Genomic DNA, 13,459 nt, shown 5'->3' with positions numbered 1-13,459 from the left:
CCCAACCTTCTCCTTCAGACCGGCAAGAAGAGCAGATCGGCGCCGCCGGCCGTGGTTGGTGGCTCTCGTGGGTGGCTGTTGCCAGCGGGAGCAAAGAAATGGCGCGCAAGCTCTACCCTTTGACCCTGACTGGAGAACAACGCCCTGCGAAGCGAAAAATAAACTTGCACTATTTATAAATAAAGTCGAGCGTGTCGTGATGATGATCGGGCGTAACGTTCGGGGCCGAAACGATGCCCTTCACGGGTGCGTCAGGCCATCCGAGGTCGCGACGGCTGCGTGCGACGCGGGGGCCGGACCGACCATGGATGCGGCGAGCACTTCAACGCCGCGACCTCGCGTGCGGCTGCCAGACCTCGACGACGACAATGGCTGGCACGCAATGCTGCAGCGGGAGCTGACGCCGCGCAGCGAGCGCAAGGTGCGGCTGTCGGCGGTCGTCACCCAGGCCGCAAAGATCACGGGCCAGCCCGAGCGATGGGGTGAGCTGGACGGTGCTCCCCACGTTGCGCTCGTAGAGGCGGCAGAGCGGGAGCTACGGCGAGCCGAGCGGGAGGAGGGCGGGGAGGAGGCCGCAGCGAGGCGGCAGAGGAGGGATGCGGCGGACGCGGCGGGCCGAACGCCGCATCACGGGCAGCCAGCGCGCCTCGCGATGCTGCTCGACGGCCTCGCGCTTGACGGCAGCGCCAGCGCGATAGCCTCTCCGCGGCGCAGACCGTGGGGCCTCCTCAGGGCCTCGTGGGGAGTCCACGCCGGGCGCAGAGAGGGGGATGACCCACTGTACCGCTGCCTCGCCGAGGGTAGTCTGCCGACCGCAGAGACTCCCGACCTCGTGAGGGCCGAGGCAGAGGCGGCGGAGAGAAGGGCAACACGGAGGAGCGAGGAGCTCGCCGCGGCGCGGCGAGAGATTGAGGACGCAGTGAGGGCAGAGGCGGAGGCGAGAGCGAGTCTGCTCGCAGCGGAGAAGGCGGCGGCGGAGCGAGAGGCCGCCGCCGCGGCAGCCGCGGCGGCAGCGGAGAAGCGCAGGGCGGAAGCGGAGAGGGCGGACTTTGCGCCGGTGATCGAGCTGCGCAGCTTTCCTCGCGTCCGGATGCCACCGCCAGAGGTTCTGGAGCTCCAGTCGCTCCCGTCAGTGTGGGCCCCCGTCACGAGCGGGCTGACCCCGCCGCGCTTTCCGTTCATGCCCGTCTCGACCCGGCTGCCCGACCTCGAGATCCCCGACTTTGTCCACGCCGCGCACCTGCAGGACGTGCTCGACGACCTCCTCAAGCTGTGCGCACTGGCGCGGGTCAGCGCGCCGCCGCTGCCGACGCCGCCGGCGCCGAGTGAAGACGTGCTCGCGCCGGCGCAGGCTACACCAGACCAGCTCGCAGGCATGGCGGTGGCCGACTGCATCTGTGGCGAGCCGCCTCCTGCAGCACCGCCGCAGGCCACCTCGGTCGAGGAGGATGCAGAGGCAGAGCCCGAGGGTCAGGCGGAGGAGGCGGAGGCGGCCGCCGCTCCCAGCGATTTGGAGATCTGGGCGGCAACCAAGCTCGAGGCGCGGGCGCGAGGGCGGACGGCGCGCGCAGAAGCCGCTCGGCGGCGCGCGTCGCGTGGACCGCCGAGTGTCGCCGAGGCGCACGCAGAGCCAGAGGCGGACGCGCCGGGCGCAGAGGCGGTCCACGTGGGGGCAGCTGCGACCCGCGTGGGGGCAGTCTACCGAGGGAGGGTGGCGCGCAAGCGCGCCGCAGCGCTGCGCGCAGCCGGCGAGTCCCCGTCGGCTGCTGGGCAATGCCACGCTGCGCGTCCGAGCTCTGCGCCTCTGCCGAGCACGCCTCTACCGTTCCCTCCGTCGCATCCTGTCGAGACTTGCGCACCGTCGACAACCCCAGCTGCACCTCCACTCCCTCTCTGGACGGACGACAGGCTGGCGATCGGCGGTATCGGCGCCGCCACCGGCCGCAGCCCACGCAGAAGGCTGCACGGTTGGAGGCCCGTGCAGTGTGTTGGCGAGGAGGGGGTGAGCCGCACCATGGGGGTGCGCCCAGCTCGCCCCACAACCCTCGACGACTACCTCGCTGGCGTCCGAGCGTCGATGCCTCTTGCGCCGCCGCCGCCCCTGCTTTCGCCGCCGCCGCCGCCCCCCACTCCTCCGCCACTTGCTCCACCGCCGTCAGCAGCCTCCTCCAGACAGACCACTCCGTGGTCGGCGGTGCCGCAACCGGCGCTCGAGAGCCACGTGGGAGCCATCCTCGGCGAGGAGCGAGGAGGCGAGGCGAGCTGCGACCTGAGCGGCGCAGGGCAGGAGAGAAGAACCTATCAGCCCACTACAAGAGAGGCTACTCCACGGGCGGCGATCCCGCAGCTAGGCCCCGAGCGTCTACCTAGCGCCGGCAACGAGGACGAGACGACCCCCCACCTCAGCAGCAGGCTGCAAGCCGAGGATCAAACGCCCATGTCCACTACGGCGGCGGCGGGCAGCGCCTCGGCTCCTATTCTCCCCGAGGTCCACCTTGCGCCACCTGTCCGTGTCCGAAGCGCCTTGCGCACCCCCTCGCGGGAAAGGCGGTCAGAGTCGCCGGAGCGGGCCGCCATGGTCCGCGCGGCGGCGAGGTTCTCAGAAGACGAGGAGCTTCCCTCTCGGACCTTGGCGCTTCCAAGCAGCGCCCCGGCAGCCCCGGCAGCCAAGCTGTGCCAGGCGCCCCTCCTCGCATCTCCACGCGTGCAAACCGCGCTCCTCGCCCTGTGGAGCTTGCTTGGCCACGCTGCGTCTGAACGGTTGCGCCTCTTGCGGTCTCACGCTGCGCTCGAGCGAGAGGGCCAGGAGGCGGCAGTGCAGGAGTGGGTGGCTACTGCACTGGAGATGCTGCAGACGGCGAGGGCGCAGCTCGACCCCGCGCCGCCGGAAGCTGCAGGGCAGGAGGCCGAGGTGCGCGCGAGCCAGCACAACGCGGCCGAGGAGCGGCTGGAAGAGATTGTGCGCGTGCTTCAGAAGCACGGATGGGCTCTGCCCGGGAAGCACGCGGCGCACCCGTACGTGAATCTCGCCGAGGCGGCACGGGCGGCGCGGGCGCTTCGCGCTGGCGACGAGAGCAGCCGCGATGTGAGTCCTCGACGGTCTTCGAGTCCTCCCCCATTTGTGCGACGGGCGCCCCTGCGGCCACCTCCCCTGCGGGCGCTCGCAGCGCATCGCGCGACACTTCATCAACCCGCGTGAAGATATTAGCGCAAACACCTACACCACCAGGTAGAAATAAAGAAAACCAGCAACGCAAGGGGTACTTAACTCTTGGAGCACTTTCGTGGAGTTTCAACCGCACAACCAGGGCCGGGGGGGGCGCAGCTAAGCGGAAGCGCACCCAGCGGGCCGGATGATTGGCATCGGGTTACGGGCTAGAGAGTTGCCTTGGGAGATTCTTTTTCGCACGGTGTAGTAGTGCCAGTGCTCGCGCGTGGTTCTTTTTTCGCACGACACGGTTGTAAAATTCTTTTTTCGCACGACTCTGGGCCTTACCAGTGAGTCCCGTGCCCAGTGTCGGAGAAAATAATTCTTTTTTCGGCGACGAGCTCTTGTTGTTTGCGAGTTAGCGGCCACTGTTGACTGCATTGAGATTGGCATGCCGAGCCGGCTTCCAGCGCCCCTTTGGAGGCCGCCGCAGCTAATTCCCACGAACGGAAGCGGAGCCGTGCTGCAGTCCCATTGCATGTTCATGACGGGCGGATCTGGACACGACCTCAATGCATCAAGGTGCCTGGCGCGGCAGTTGCGACAATTTGGGTCACGCTGGCCGTTTGTGGTGGCCGTGCTGGAGGATGACGTTTCCGCAGCGCGCCAGGCGCTACCTTTGTCCGAGGGTGTGGACGGTATCGTGACGTGGTCTCGCTTTCCATACCAGTACCGCATGTCACGCATCCTCCGACCTGGCCACCCGCTCTCCCTCGGACGCTGGTCCAGATCACGCGTCCTCGACAAGCTCAACCTCCTGGCATTGCCTGGAGGCGCGGCGCAGCGGATCGTGTGGATCGACCCCGACGTCCATATTCGCCGCAACGTGGACGAGCTGTGCCTGCTCAATGACTCGTTTGCCGCTGCGCCCAACATCGGCATCCACCGCACATGCTGGTCAGAGACGCTATCAGAGGAAAGCTGGACTTGCAGAGACTGCGGCCGTCCTGGGCGCCGACCCTGCAGGTGCATGATTGAGCGTGCACACACACACACACACACACACACACACACACACACACACACACACACACACACACACACACACACACACACACACACACACACACACACACACACACACACACACGCACCACACACACGCACACACGCACGCACACACGCGCACACACACGCACACGCACACAATTTCTCTCTCTCTCTCTCACGTGCCAACTCCCTGACACGCAGGCGCATGGTCAACACTGGAGTGCTCTCCGTTCGACCGCTCACCGGGTCGCACTTCCGCTCCGCAGTGCTGCAGCCCATTGTCGCGGGCAAGGTACCCTCCCGAGAAGGGAGTGACCAGGGGGCCATCAACTCGTTGCTGTATGGGTACAGTGGTACCGCCCCGCTCTGGGGCACGGCGCGAATGCTGCCGGAGCGCTACAACTTCCTCGCGCGCAGGTTTGATGGGCGGATCGCGATCCGGCACATGAAAAGGGGGGCGCACTGATCTACTCATGAACTGTAGTTGTTGCCTTCGGGCACGTGACTTCACGTGCGCTGATTGCTACGCAGGTTGCACACATCATTGCGCCGGTGGGCGGCCACTCCCGCGCTGCACTTCTCGGGCGAGACCAAGAAGATGCTTACAAGCAGCGGCGTGCAAGGCAGCAGCAACCTGCCCAGCAAGAGGCCGTTGGTAGAGGCGCTGCTCAAGTGGCGCGAGACGTGCGTGGCCCCTTCGCAGACATTTTCGATGGCGATGCCGGCCAGCGACGCTGCTGTCCAGCAGCACCTCGAATCGCTGATAACGGACTCAACGTCGTTGGGCTTGGGGCACCGCGGGAAGGATGTGCGGATGTATGGACCAGACAATAGTTTGATGTTGTGAATTGACTCGAATCAATAGAAGTGAAATAGGGAGAGCGCGCGACAGCCAAAATCAAATAAATAAAACACGGACACCTCTCTTACTGTGACCGTGTGAGAACTGAGATGGGTAAAAAGGAACGGGTCCCCCCGCCCGTGCGATCTTTGTGTGCAGGGTTCTCTCTTTGTGGGTGTGGTTGGCGACTAGCCGGGGTCGTCCTCCCGTACCCGATGGCGGGGGACTAGCACTAGCCGTCTTCTCCACATGGTCCCTCGGGTCCCTGCTGCTCCTAATCTCTTCGTACATCTCCTCCTGCTGATCTCCGCAACGTCCTGCTCCCTCCCTCGTCTCGCCCTGCGCGTCTGCTCCGCCTCACCGTCGTCTGCCCTGCGTCCTCTGGCGACGGGTCCTCCATAGTCGGTCGAGGTCGCCGCCCTCCTCGTGCCTCTTCCCAACATCCCCTCGGCGGCCGATGCCGTCTGCTCCGGCTCCCCAGTCCCCGGGTCTGCCCTGCTCTCGCCAGCGCTAGTTTCGTCATCACCGGTGTCTCTCCTCTTCTTTCTCCTCTTCTTGTATGCTTCGTACATCGCGTCGATTCCTTTTCGCGTGAGCACCTCACCCTGAAGTCCGCCCAGCAGCTGAACCGCTCCCTAAGGCGAAGGTGAGCATCATCAGTCTCACCCACTTCTTTTAGCTACGTTACCTCCATTATCCCTCCTCCTCCGCGACTCCCTCAAGGCTGGCCGGGCCTCCTTCCACCCAGCGAAGAGCTTCCTCAGCCACTCGATGTGTTCCTCTCTCTTCATTAGGAATCCTATGCGCGCCGTAGCCTCATCATTGAGCTGGATCCACCTCTGCACCGCTCCTGTCGCCGCCTCGGCCACGACTTGCAAGTTCCTCGTGACCCCGCGCGGCGCCAAGGTCCCTCCGGCTCTTCTTCGAGAGGTCATCTACCAGTGCTGGCAACACCCCCCCGACTGCGGGGGCTGCGCCTCGTACCCGTCCTCATCCAGCACCCTATAGCGTGAGCCCTTCAGCGCAGCGACATGCGCTATTCTCAGGTCAGCGTCTTCAGCGTATCCTTGGAGTCGGGTGCCGCCTAATACGCAAAATCAGCAAAAATTACGCTTCTTTTTTCCACTCTTACGTCTTAGACACTACACGACGACAACTATCATCTATCAACTAAAAGCGTAAAGGATTCGTTATCTTCCCCCGTTGGTCCGCCGTTTTGTCGCCTCGGTGCCGACTGCAGCGTGCACGCCGACCGACCCGTCCGTCCCACAACCGATATTAGTTGATAGTTGAAACATTTACGGCAAAGAATGAGAAAACAGAGGCATGCGTTTTTGTGCTTTTGGAGGTCTGTAGACTGTAGCTCAAGATGGTCGAACGATCCAGCTTATAACGGTTTACGCCCGTAGCTCACGACCGACCCCTCCCTCACCGGCTCGTTCGACTCCTTCCATGCCCCGCAAGTCGTTCTTCCCCCCGCCATCGCGCCTCTATCATATCCTCGTCTTTTCCCTCTCCATACAATGCTCAAGGCAGTGTGCATTCTTTCTGTTTCTCGCACGACATGGGCACGGGACTCGCGCGTGCGTGGCGCGTCGACCGTCGTTCATGAGAGAGAGAGAGAGAGATTTTTAGCAATACCAAACAACTCTAACACTCACACGTCATTTGGGGCCTGGAGCCCTGTTCACGCGCGCGCGAGACGTGCAGACAGGGTTGCCAGGTGAGAGCTTGTTTTCGTTCATGCGAGGGAGTTCTTGTGAAATTCTTTGACAGTGCGCGCCTCCCGCGCCCTGTGTGTCTCGCAGCGGGAAGTTCTTTCTCTCCGTATGTGGGGGGGGGGTCAAGGAATTTTTTCGAGAAAGAATTCTTACAATACAGCATCTCTGTGCACAACAGCACCGAAGAAAGAATCCTCGCTTCGCGCGCACTGTGGACGGGCAGGCCCCTCCAATCCCGTCTCCGGTAGGTCCCTATTCGTCCGGCAGCTCCCGATCCACGCACGTTGAGGCCGCCGCATGTCGCGTGTCACGCTCACCCGCCACATCTCGATCCAGCCGACGCGGGCGGAGCAGGCGGCCAGCGCCAGCACCGGCGCGGTCCTGACCAGCGTCTCCATGTCTCCGCTCGAGGTGATCAAGGTGCGGCAGCAGGCGGCACCCACGCTCTCCATGCGGCAGGTCTTCTCGCGGATGATTCGCGAGGAGGGCACCCTCTCGCTCTGGAACGGCCTTCGGCCGACCCTGCTCATGAACGTGCCTTCGACCGTCATCTACCTGACGGTGTACGAGGAGGGGCGCGACCGACTCACGCCCATCGCCGGCGGGGCCTGGGCGCCGCTCGGGGCGGGAGGCTCGGCGCGTGCGCTCGTGACGTCTCTCTTCTCGCCGCTGGAGCTCCTGCGCACGCGCATGCAGGCGACGGGCTCCTCGGACGGCCTCGGCGCGACGGCGGCGAGGGTGGTGCGCTCTGGCGGCGTGGGTTCGCTGTGGACCGGGCTCGGCGCGTCGCTGTGGCGGGACGTGCCCTTCTCATGCATCTACTGGGCGCTGTACGAGGCGTTGCGCCGGCGCGCAAAGGCGACGCCCCCGCACGGCGAGGTGGCGACATGTCCACGACATGCCCACGACTTGTCCGTCACCCGTCCTGCAGGCGACGCACCCGCAGGGCGAGGTGACGACGAGCGCGGCCTTCCTCGCCGGCGCCGCCGCGGGCAGCGTCGCCGCGCTCGCGACGACGCCGCTCGACGTGGTCAAGACGCGGCAGCAGCTCGCGGCGGGGAGTGGCGCGGCGGCGGAGGGCGTGCTCAGCGTGGTGCGCAGCGAGGGCGCGGCGGCGCTCTTCGCCGGCGTGGTGCCGCGTGTCGCACGCGTGGCGCCCGCCAACGCAATCATGATCTCGACCTACGAGCTCGGGAAGCGCACGCTGGCGCCGCTGCGGGAGCTGGCCCAGTCCCGAGCGGAGGAGTGTGCAGACGACTGGCATTGCCCAATCTGCACGGTGAATGGCCGCTGAGGCTCTGTGCCGGAGTGCGGCGGGGAGGGCCCGCCGGCTGTGCCGCGAGCTGTCGGTGTGGGCGAGCACGCGCATGCGATGATGCCGGTACGCGACTCACAAGAGTCTATCGTCTATAATCGAGAGCCGAGAGCCGCGAGAAGGCGCGCGAGAGTCGACTCGCTGTGTGGATCGGAGAAGCCGGGTGGGGTGCAGAGGCCGCGTGTCAGCTTGGGTGTCTTGTGATGTGACGAAGCTATAAACGACCGACTCTTATCCTCAACACCTTTCCGCCTCCCCCGCCGATGTGTTCTCGGTGCACTTCCTGTGCACTTCCCTCTATAAAGCCGTAGACGAGAGGGCACTTCCACTTTTGCACAAGGGGACCCGGTAGCCGCGAGCTGGCCCCTGGACTCCTGCGCTCTGCTTCGCGCATCGACCAGGCGTCCGCAGATACACATCCCTCACCGATGGATGCCAGCCACGCCACTCACCCCGCCTCCTCCACCGCCTCCTCCACCTCCGCCACCGCCGGCGCCCGCCCTGCCCCCGCCACCCGCCGCGACATTCGCCTCGCTGATACCGCTAACGACGTGCAGCAGCGCCGCCACCGCGACCACTTGCCAGCCGAGGAAGAGCGTGAAGACGCCGAGGAGCATCAGCCAAATGAGCGGCACCTCTCGCGATGGCACGCGCCAGACGGCAGGGACGGTGATGCTCTGGCCCTGCACGCCAACGGCCGCCGCGAGCTGGTCGAGCGGGCCCGCGCCTTCCGCCCCATTTGCGCCACCAGCTGGTGCCTGCCTTGGCCCACCAGCACCGCCACCAAAGCCTCCCGGACCGCCAGCACCGCCGCCGAAGCCTCGCGCACCAGCGCCAGCGCCTGCACCTGCGCCAGCGCCAGCCCCGCCGCCGCGCCGCTGACGGGCGGCCACCGCCCGCGGGTCGTTGTCCGCGACGATCTCGCCGTCGATGATGAGCACCATTGCGTGAGCGAGCGAGGCGGAGCGGAGTAGAGGACAGCTATCGGCGCTGTTTGCTTAGGGTTCGAACTTTCTTTTCTTTTTTTAGCACGCGCCAGTTCGCACCTGTGTCGAGCCTGTCTGCTGTGAGAGAGAGTTCCGTTCTTTAAGTTCTTTCTTCCGAGCTGGGTTGTTTCGGGGCCCGCGAGTTGTTCTTGTGGTTGTCGCGCTCGCCGCCGTGCTGGTTCCACTCCGATGCTCACTCCGAAGCAGAAGGTCCGAATCAAGAACCTCATCGCGCGTGAGGAGTTCAACGGCAGCACCGGGACCCTGGTCAGATTGCGACATGACGCGGACGGCGGTCGTTGGAGGGTGCGAATGCCAGACGGCACGTTCCTCGGAGTCAGGCCGCAGTGCCTGGAGTCCCTCTCCGATGACTCCCCGGCGTGGCCGGCGCCCTCCCCCTCTGCCTCCGCCTCCGCCTCCGCCGCGGCCGCCGACGCCACCGCCGCCGCCGCGGCGGGAATGGCCACTGCCGCGCTCACGGCTGGCGACTTCGACGACAGGGGCAGCAAGCGGCCTCTGCCTTCCGAGGCGTCGATCAACGTCAAACGACTGCGTGCGCTTCTGCCGGTGAGCGGCGAGGAAGCGGCGCACGCCCTACGCGTGAGCGCGGGGAACGTGGATCGAGCGGCCGAGCTACTCCTGGACGGCTCGCGCGACGCCACCGACGAGAGCGAGAGCGATGAAGACATCTGGAGGCTGCCGCCGCGATCGGCGGGTCGGGCGGGCGCCTCCTCCGACGACGCAGACGAGGGCTCCTCTCCGCCGCCTCCGCCGCCCCGCACGCCCCGCGCGCCCGCCGCCGCGCATGCAGGCGAGGGCTCCTCCCTTGCAGCGCTGAGCGCCGCGCGCACCGGCGTGGCTGCGCCGAGCCGCGGATCCGACGCGCCCGCCTTCGTCGACACGGACCGGCTGCCGGGCGAGATCACCGAGCGTCGCGTCGTCCGCCTGTGCGACGTGTCGGACGACGAGGACGACCACTGCGGCGTCTTCCCGCACCTCTACACCGGACGGCAGCGCGCGCAGGCGCTCGAGGAGGCGGAGAGGAGGCGCAGCCTCGACGCGCCGCCGCCGGGCGGCTGGGGACGCTTCGTCCCCGCAGGAGCCGGCCGCGCGCCAGCGGCCCGCCGCGGCAGCCGGCTAGTCGTGCCGCCTATGTCGGCTGACGGTGCTCCCAGCTGCGCCCCCTCCCGTCCCTGCCCCGCCGCCCCACCCCCTGCTCACCCGCCCGCCCCGCCCGCCCCGCAGACCCCATCCCAGAGGGGCGGCGCGAGGCGCTGCAGAAGCTCAAGCCGGAGGACGTGCCGCTGCAACGGCTCCTGTGGGCTCTCGGCTGCCGGTGGACCGCCCACGCGCACCAGATCGAAGCCGTCCGCTTCTGCGCGGGGGTGCCGCCGGGGTGGCCCACGCACTACCCGCCGGAGGAGGAGGTGGAGGAGGAGGAGGCGCTGGGGGAGGGACGCGGGGTGGTGCTCGGCGACGACATGGGCCTCGGCAAGACCTTCTCCGCCATCGGCGCGATCGTCGTCCGCGAGTTCCTCGCTGCGCGGCGGGGGGAGGACCTGGCCGCGCTGTCGACGGTGGTCGTGGCGCCGACCGAGGCGGTGCTGTCCCAGTGGCGCGACAGCCTGCAGCAGTCGGGCTTCGGCGAGGGCGAGGTGCTCGTCTACACCGGCGACTTCTCGCCGCGTGCGCTGCGCGCGCCAGCGCTGCGCGGCCGCTCCCCCTACCCGCGCCTGGTCCTGCTGCACAAGTGGAAGCTGCAGGCGGACCAGCGCGCCGTCTTCAGCCACCTCAAGGCGGACCCGCCCGCCGGCACGGCCGCCGACGCAGTGCCGCTCGGCCCGAGGGCGGCGGAGGCGGGCGGGTGGCGGCAGCGCGCATCCACGGCGGCGGCGGCGGCGGGCACAGCGGGCGGGGCGGCCGAGCTGCCGCCGGTGCCCTCGCCGCTGATGCCGTCGGCGACTGCGGCTTGCGCGCGAGCTCTGCAGGCCGCGTACGAGGCGGACAAGGGGCGCAAGGCCAAGGGGCGGTCGCGGTACGGCACGTGCGATCCGGTCAAGCTGGCGCGGCGGCTTGCGCAGGAGGGCGCTGCCTTCGCGCCTTCGCAGCGCTGTTGGCTCACGTTTGTGCTCGACGAGGCGCACGAGCTGCGCAACCCCTTCTCCTTCTGGGCGATGGCCGCGGCGCTCATGGGGCAGCACGCGCGCCGCGTCGTGCTCGCGACGGGGACTCCGTACAACAACCGGGAAGGGGATCTCGCCACCCTCTCCTCCTTCATCGAGCCGGGGGCGGCCGCCTCCGCCCCCGCCTTTTGGCGGGAGGCGCGGGACGCGCTCGAGGGCAGCGGGACGATGAAGGATGAGCACCGAGCGTGGCTGGCCCTGCACCTGCTCATGCGCGACAAGAGCGTGTTGGCGACGGCGCTCCCGCCGAAGAGCGTGAGCGAGGAGGCGGTGCTCCCCTCGGGGCCGGAGCGGCAGCTCTACTCGCCGGTGGAGGAGGTGCTGATCAAGTCGCTCCGAAACCTCGTCACGGTGATGAAGCGCAAGGCGAGCGGGAAGGCGGCGGCGGCGAGGAAGCGGCGCGACCTGATGCGGCTCCAGAAGCGCTGCATGGGCCTCGCGCAGGAGGCACGCATGGTGCTGATCCACCCTGCGCTCGGCGGCAAGGGGAGGGAGGTGACTGCGCCGCGGCCCCCGCCGCCTCCACCTGCCGGCCGCCCGCTCTGCCGGCCGCCCTCTCTGCTTCCGCCCACCCTGTCGCCGTCCCCTCAAAGCTCCCTCCGCCTCTTGCCGAGTAGGTGACCAAGCTCTTCGCGCCGAGCCGTGCCGCTCGCCCGTCCGACCTCAAGGCGGCCAAGGCGGTGTGCGTGTGCTGCAACCCGAGCTTCGGGGGGATGGGCGCCGGCGCGGAGGACGAGGCGGACGAGGCCGGGGACGGCGACGCGCTGGACGACGAGGAGGAGGAGGACGATGACGACGATGACGACCTCGATGGCTTCATTGTGCGCGACGGCGACGGCGAGGACAGCGATGATAGCGACGAGGGTGAGGAGGCGGAGGCGGAGGAGGAGCAAGAGGAGGCGGAGGAGGAGGACGGGCTGGCGGCTGAGCCTGCCCCGCGGGTGGCTGCGGTCGACGGTGGGGCGCCGGTGGGGTCTGGGCGGCCTCGCGGCCCGCCCGACGCGTGCTCGTGCGGCAAGTGCACGAACGATTTTCCCGCGCAGAACCTGGTGCAGCTCCCGCGCACGGCGTGCGGCGCAGCGGAGCCGCACTGGGTGCACGCTTGCTGCGCGGCGCAGGTCCTCGCGTCGCCAGCCTACCCGGCCTGCCCGCGGTGCCGCCTGCAGCGGAGGATGCTGAAAGTGAGCGCCGGAGGCGGCGAGTCGGATGGCGAGGACGGCGCCAACGGCGAGGACGGCGCCACCGGCGAGGACGGCGGCACCGGCGAGGACGGCGGCACCGGCGAGGACGGCGGCGGCACCGGCGAGGACGGCGGCGGCCCGGAGGGGACGCTCATCTGCTCGGAGGTCGCCGATGCCAACGGCGTGCCGTTTGGCGGCTTGCGGCTCAGCACCAAGTTGATTGCGCTGCGGCGGCAGCTGGCCGCGGTCCCTTCTGCGGAGAAGTCTATCGTCTACTCCAACTTCAAGGGCGGGCTCGACCTCGTGGAAGCGATGCTGAGCGAGGACGGCGTGCGCTGCTGCCGCTTCGACGGCGACGACCCGCCGGCGGAGCGCTCGGAGCAGCTGGCGACGTTCAAGTCGCGGCCCGAGATTCGCGTCCTCCTGCTGTGCCTGAGTGCCGGCAGCGTCGGGCTCAACATTGCGGAGGCTTGCCACGGCTTCTTCCTCGACGTGTGGTGGAACCCGTTCGTGCACCGCCAGTGCGAGGACCGGATGCACCGGATCGGCCAGACGCGGCCGGTGGCGATCAGCTACCTGCTGGCCTCCTCGACCTTTGACGAGGTGATCTACGAGCGGGGGCACACCAAGCGCGAAGCGGCGTCCACGCTGCTCGGGATCGGCGGCACGGCGCCGCGCGGCGGCCAAAGCGAGCGGCTGGCCGGCCTCCTCAAGGGGCTTCTTGGCCAGCGCACCGCTCGCCGGGCCGCGGAGGCGCCTGCACCACCGGCTGCGCCGGCGGCCGAGGAGCCCGCGGGGTCTGCCGGTGCAGGCCAGGCGCCGGGGGCTGACCCCGCGGCGGGGTCTGCACCGGCCGAGAGCCTCTAGTGCATGATGGAAACTCCCCGTACTGTATCTCTGTCTGTCTGTCTGTCTGTCTGTCTGTCTGCCTGTCATACATGTGGATCGGAGCCTTGCTCATCGAGGGCGTGCAGGACGTTTGAAGGATATCCTTCCAATGGAGCCGGGTCCCTACTACTGATACATATCTTCTC

General features: G+C 67.7%; 3 protein-coding genes across 3 annotated transcripts; all 3 read left to right on the top strand.

The window, feature by feature from the left end:
* Nucleotides 1–382: 382 nt before the first annotated feature.
* On the top strand, nucleotides 383–5,045 carry EMIHUDRAFT_116254 (hypothetical protein; the record flags this gene model as incomplete). Its single annotated transcript, XM_005776111.1, has 5 exons — nucleotides 383–1,711; nucleotides 2,681–3,085; nucleotides 3,678–4,105; nucleotides 4,400–4,615; nucleotides 4,730–5,045. 5 exons carry the CDS (start codon nucleotides 383–385, stop codon nucleotides 5,043–5,045), a joined length of 2,694 nt encoding a protein of 897 aa, XP_005776168.1.
* A 2,012-nt stretch (nucleotides 5,046–7,057) lies between these two features.
* EMIHUDRAFT_116253 (putative mitochondrial carrier protein) lies at nucleotides 7,058–8,054 on the top strand (the record flags this gene model as incomplete). Its single annotated transcript, XM_005776110.1, has 2 exons — nucleotides 7,058–7,639; nucleotides 7,692–8,054. The coding sequence occupies 2 exons, from the start codon at nucleotides 7,058–7,060 to the stop codon at nucleotides 8,052–8,054; spliced, it is 945 nt and encodes a 314-aa protein (XP_005776167.1).
* Nucleotides 8,055–12,100: 4,046 nt separating this feature from the next.
* Nucleotides 12,101–13,459, top strand: EMIHUDRAFT_367932 (hypothetical protein). Its single transcript, XM_005776109.1, has 3 exons — nucleotides 12,101–12,117; nucleotides 12,464–12,516; nucleotides 12,538–13,459. Exon 3 carries the CDS (start codon nucleotides 12,738–12,740, stop codon nucleotides 13,290–13,292), a length of 555 nt encoding a protein of 184 aa, XP_005776166.1. The 5' UTR covers nucleotides 12,101–12,117; nucleotides 12,464–12,516; nucleotides 12,538–12,737; the 3' UTR covers nucleotides 13,293–13,459.

This window comes from Emiliania huxleyi, assembly GCF_000372725.1.
Source record: "Emiliania huxleyi CCMP1516 unplaced genomic scaffold EMIHUscaffold_284, whole genome shotgun sequence".
Lineage (NCBI taxonomy): Eukaryota > Haptophyta > Isochrysidales > Noelaerhabdaceae > Emiliania > Emiliania huxleyi.
The sequence above is the reverse complement of the archived record's forward strand: the minus strand, read 5'-3'. Positions and strand labels throughout refer to the sequence as shown.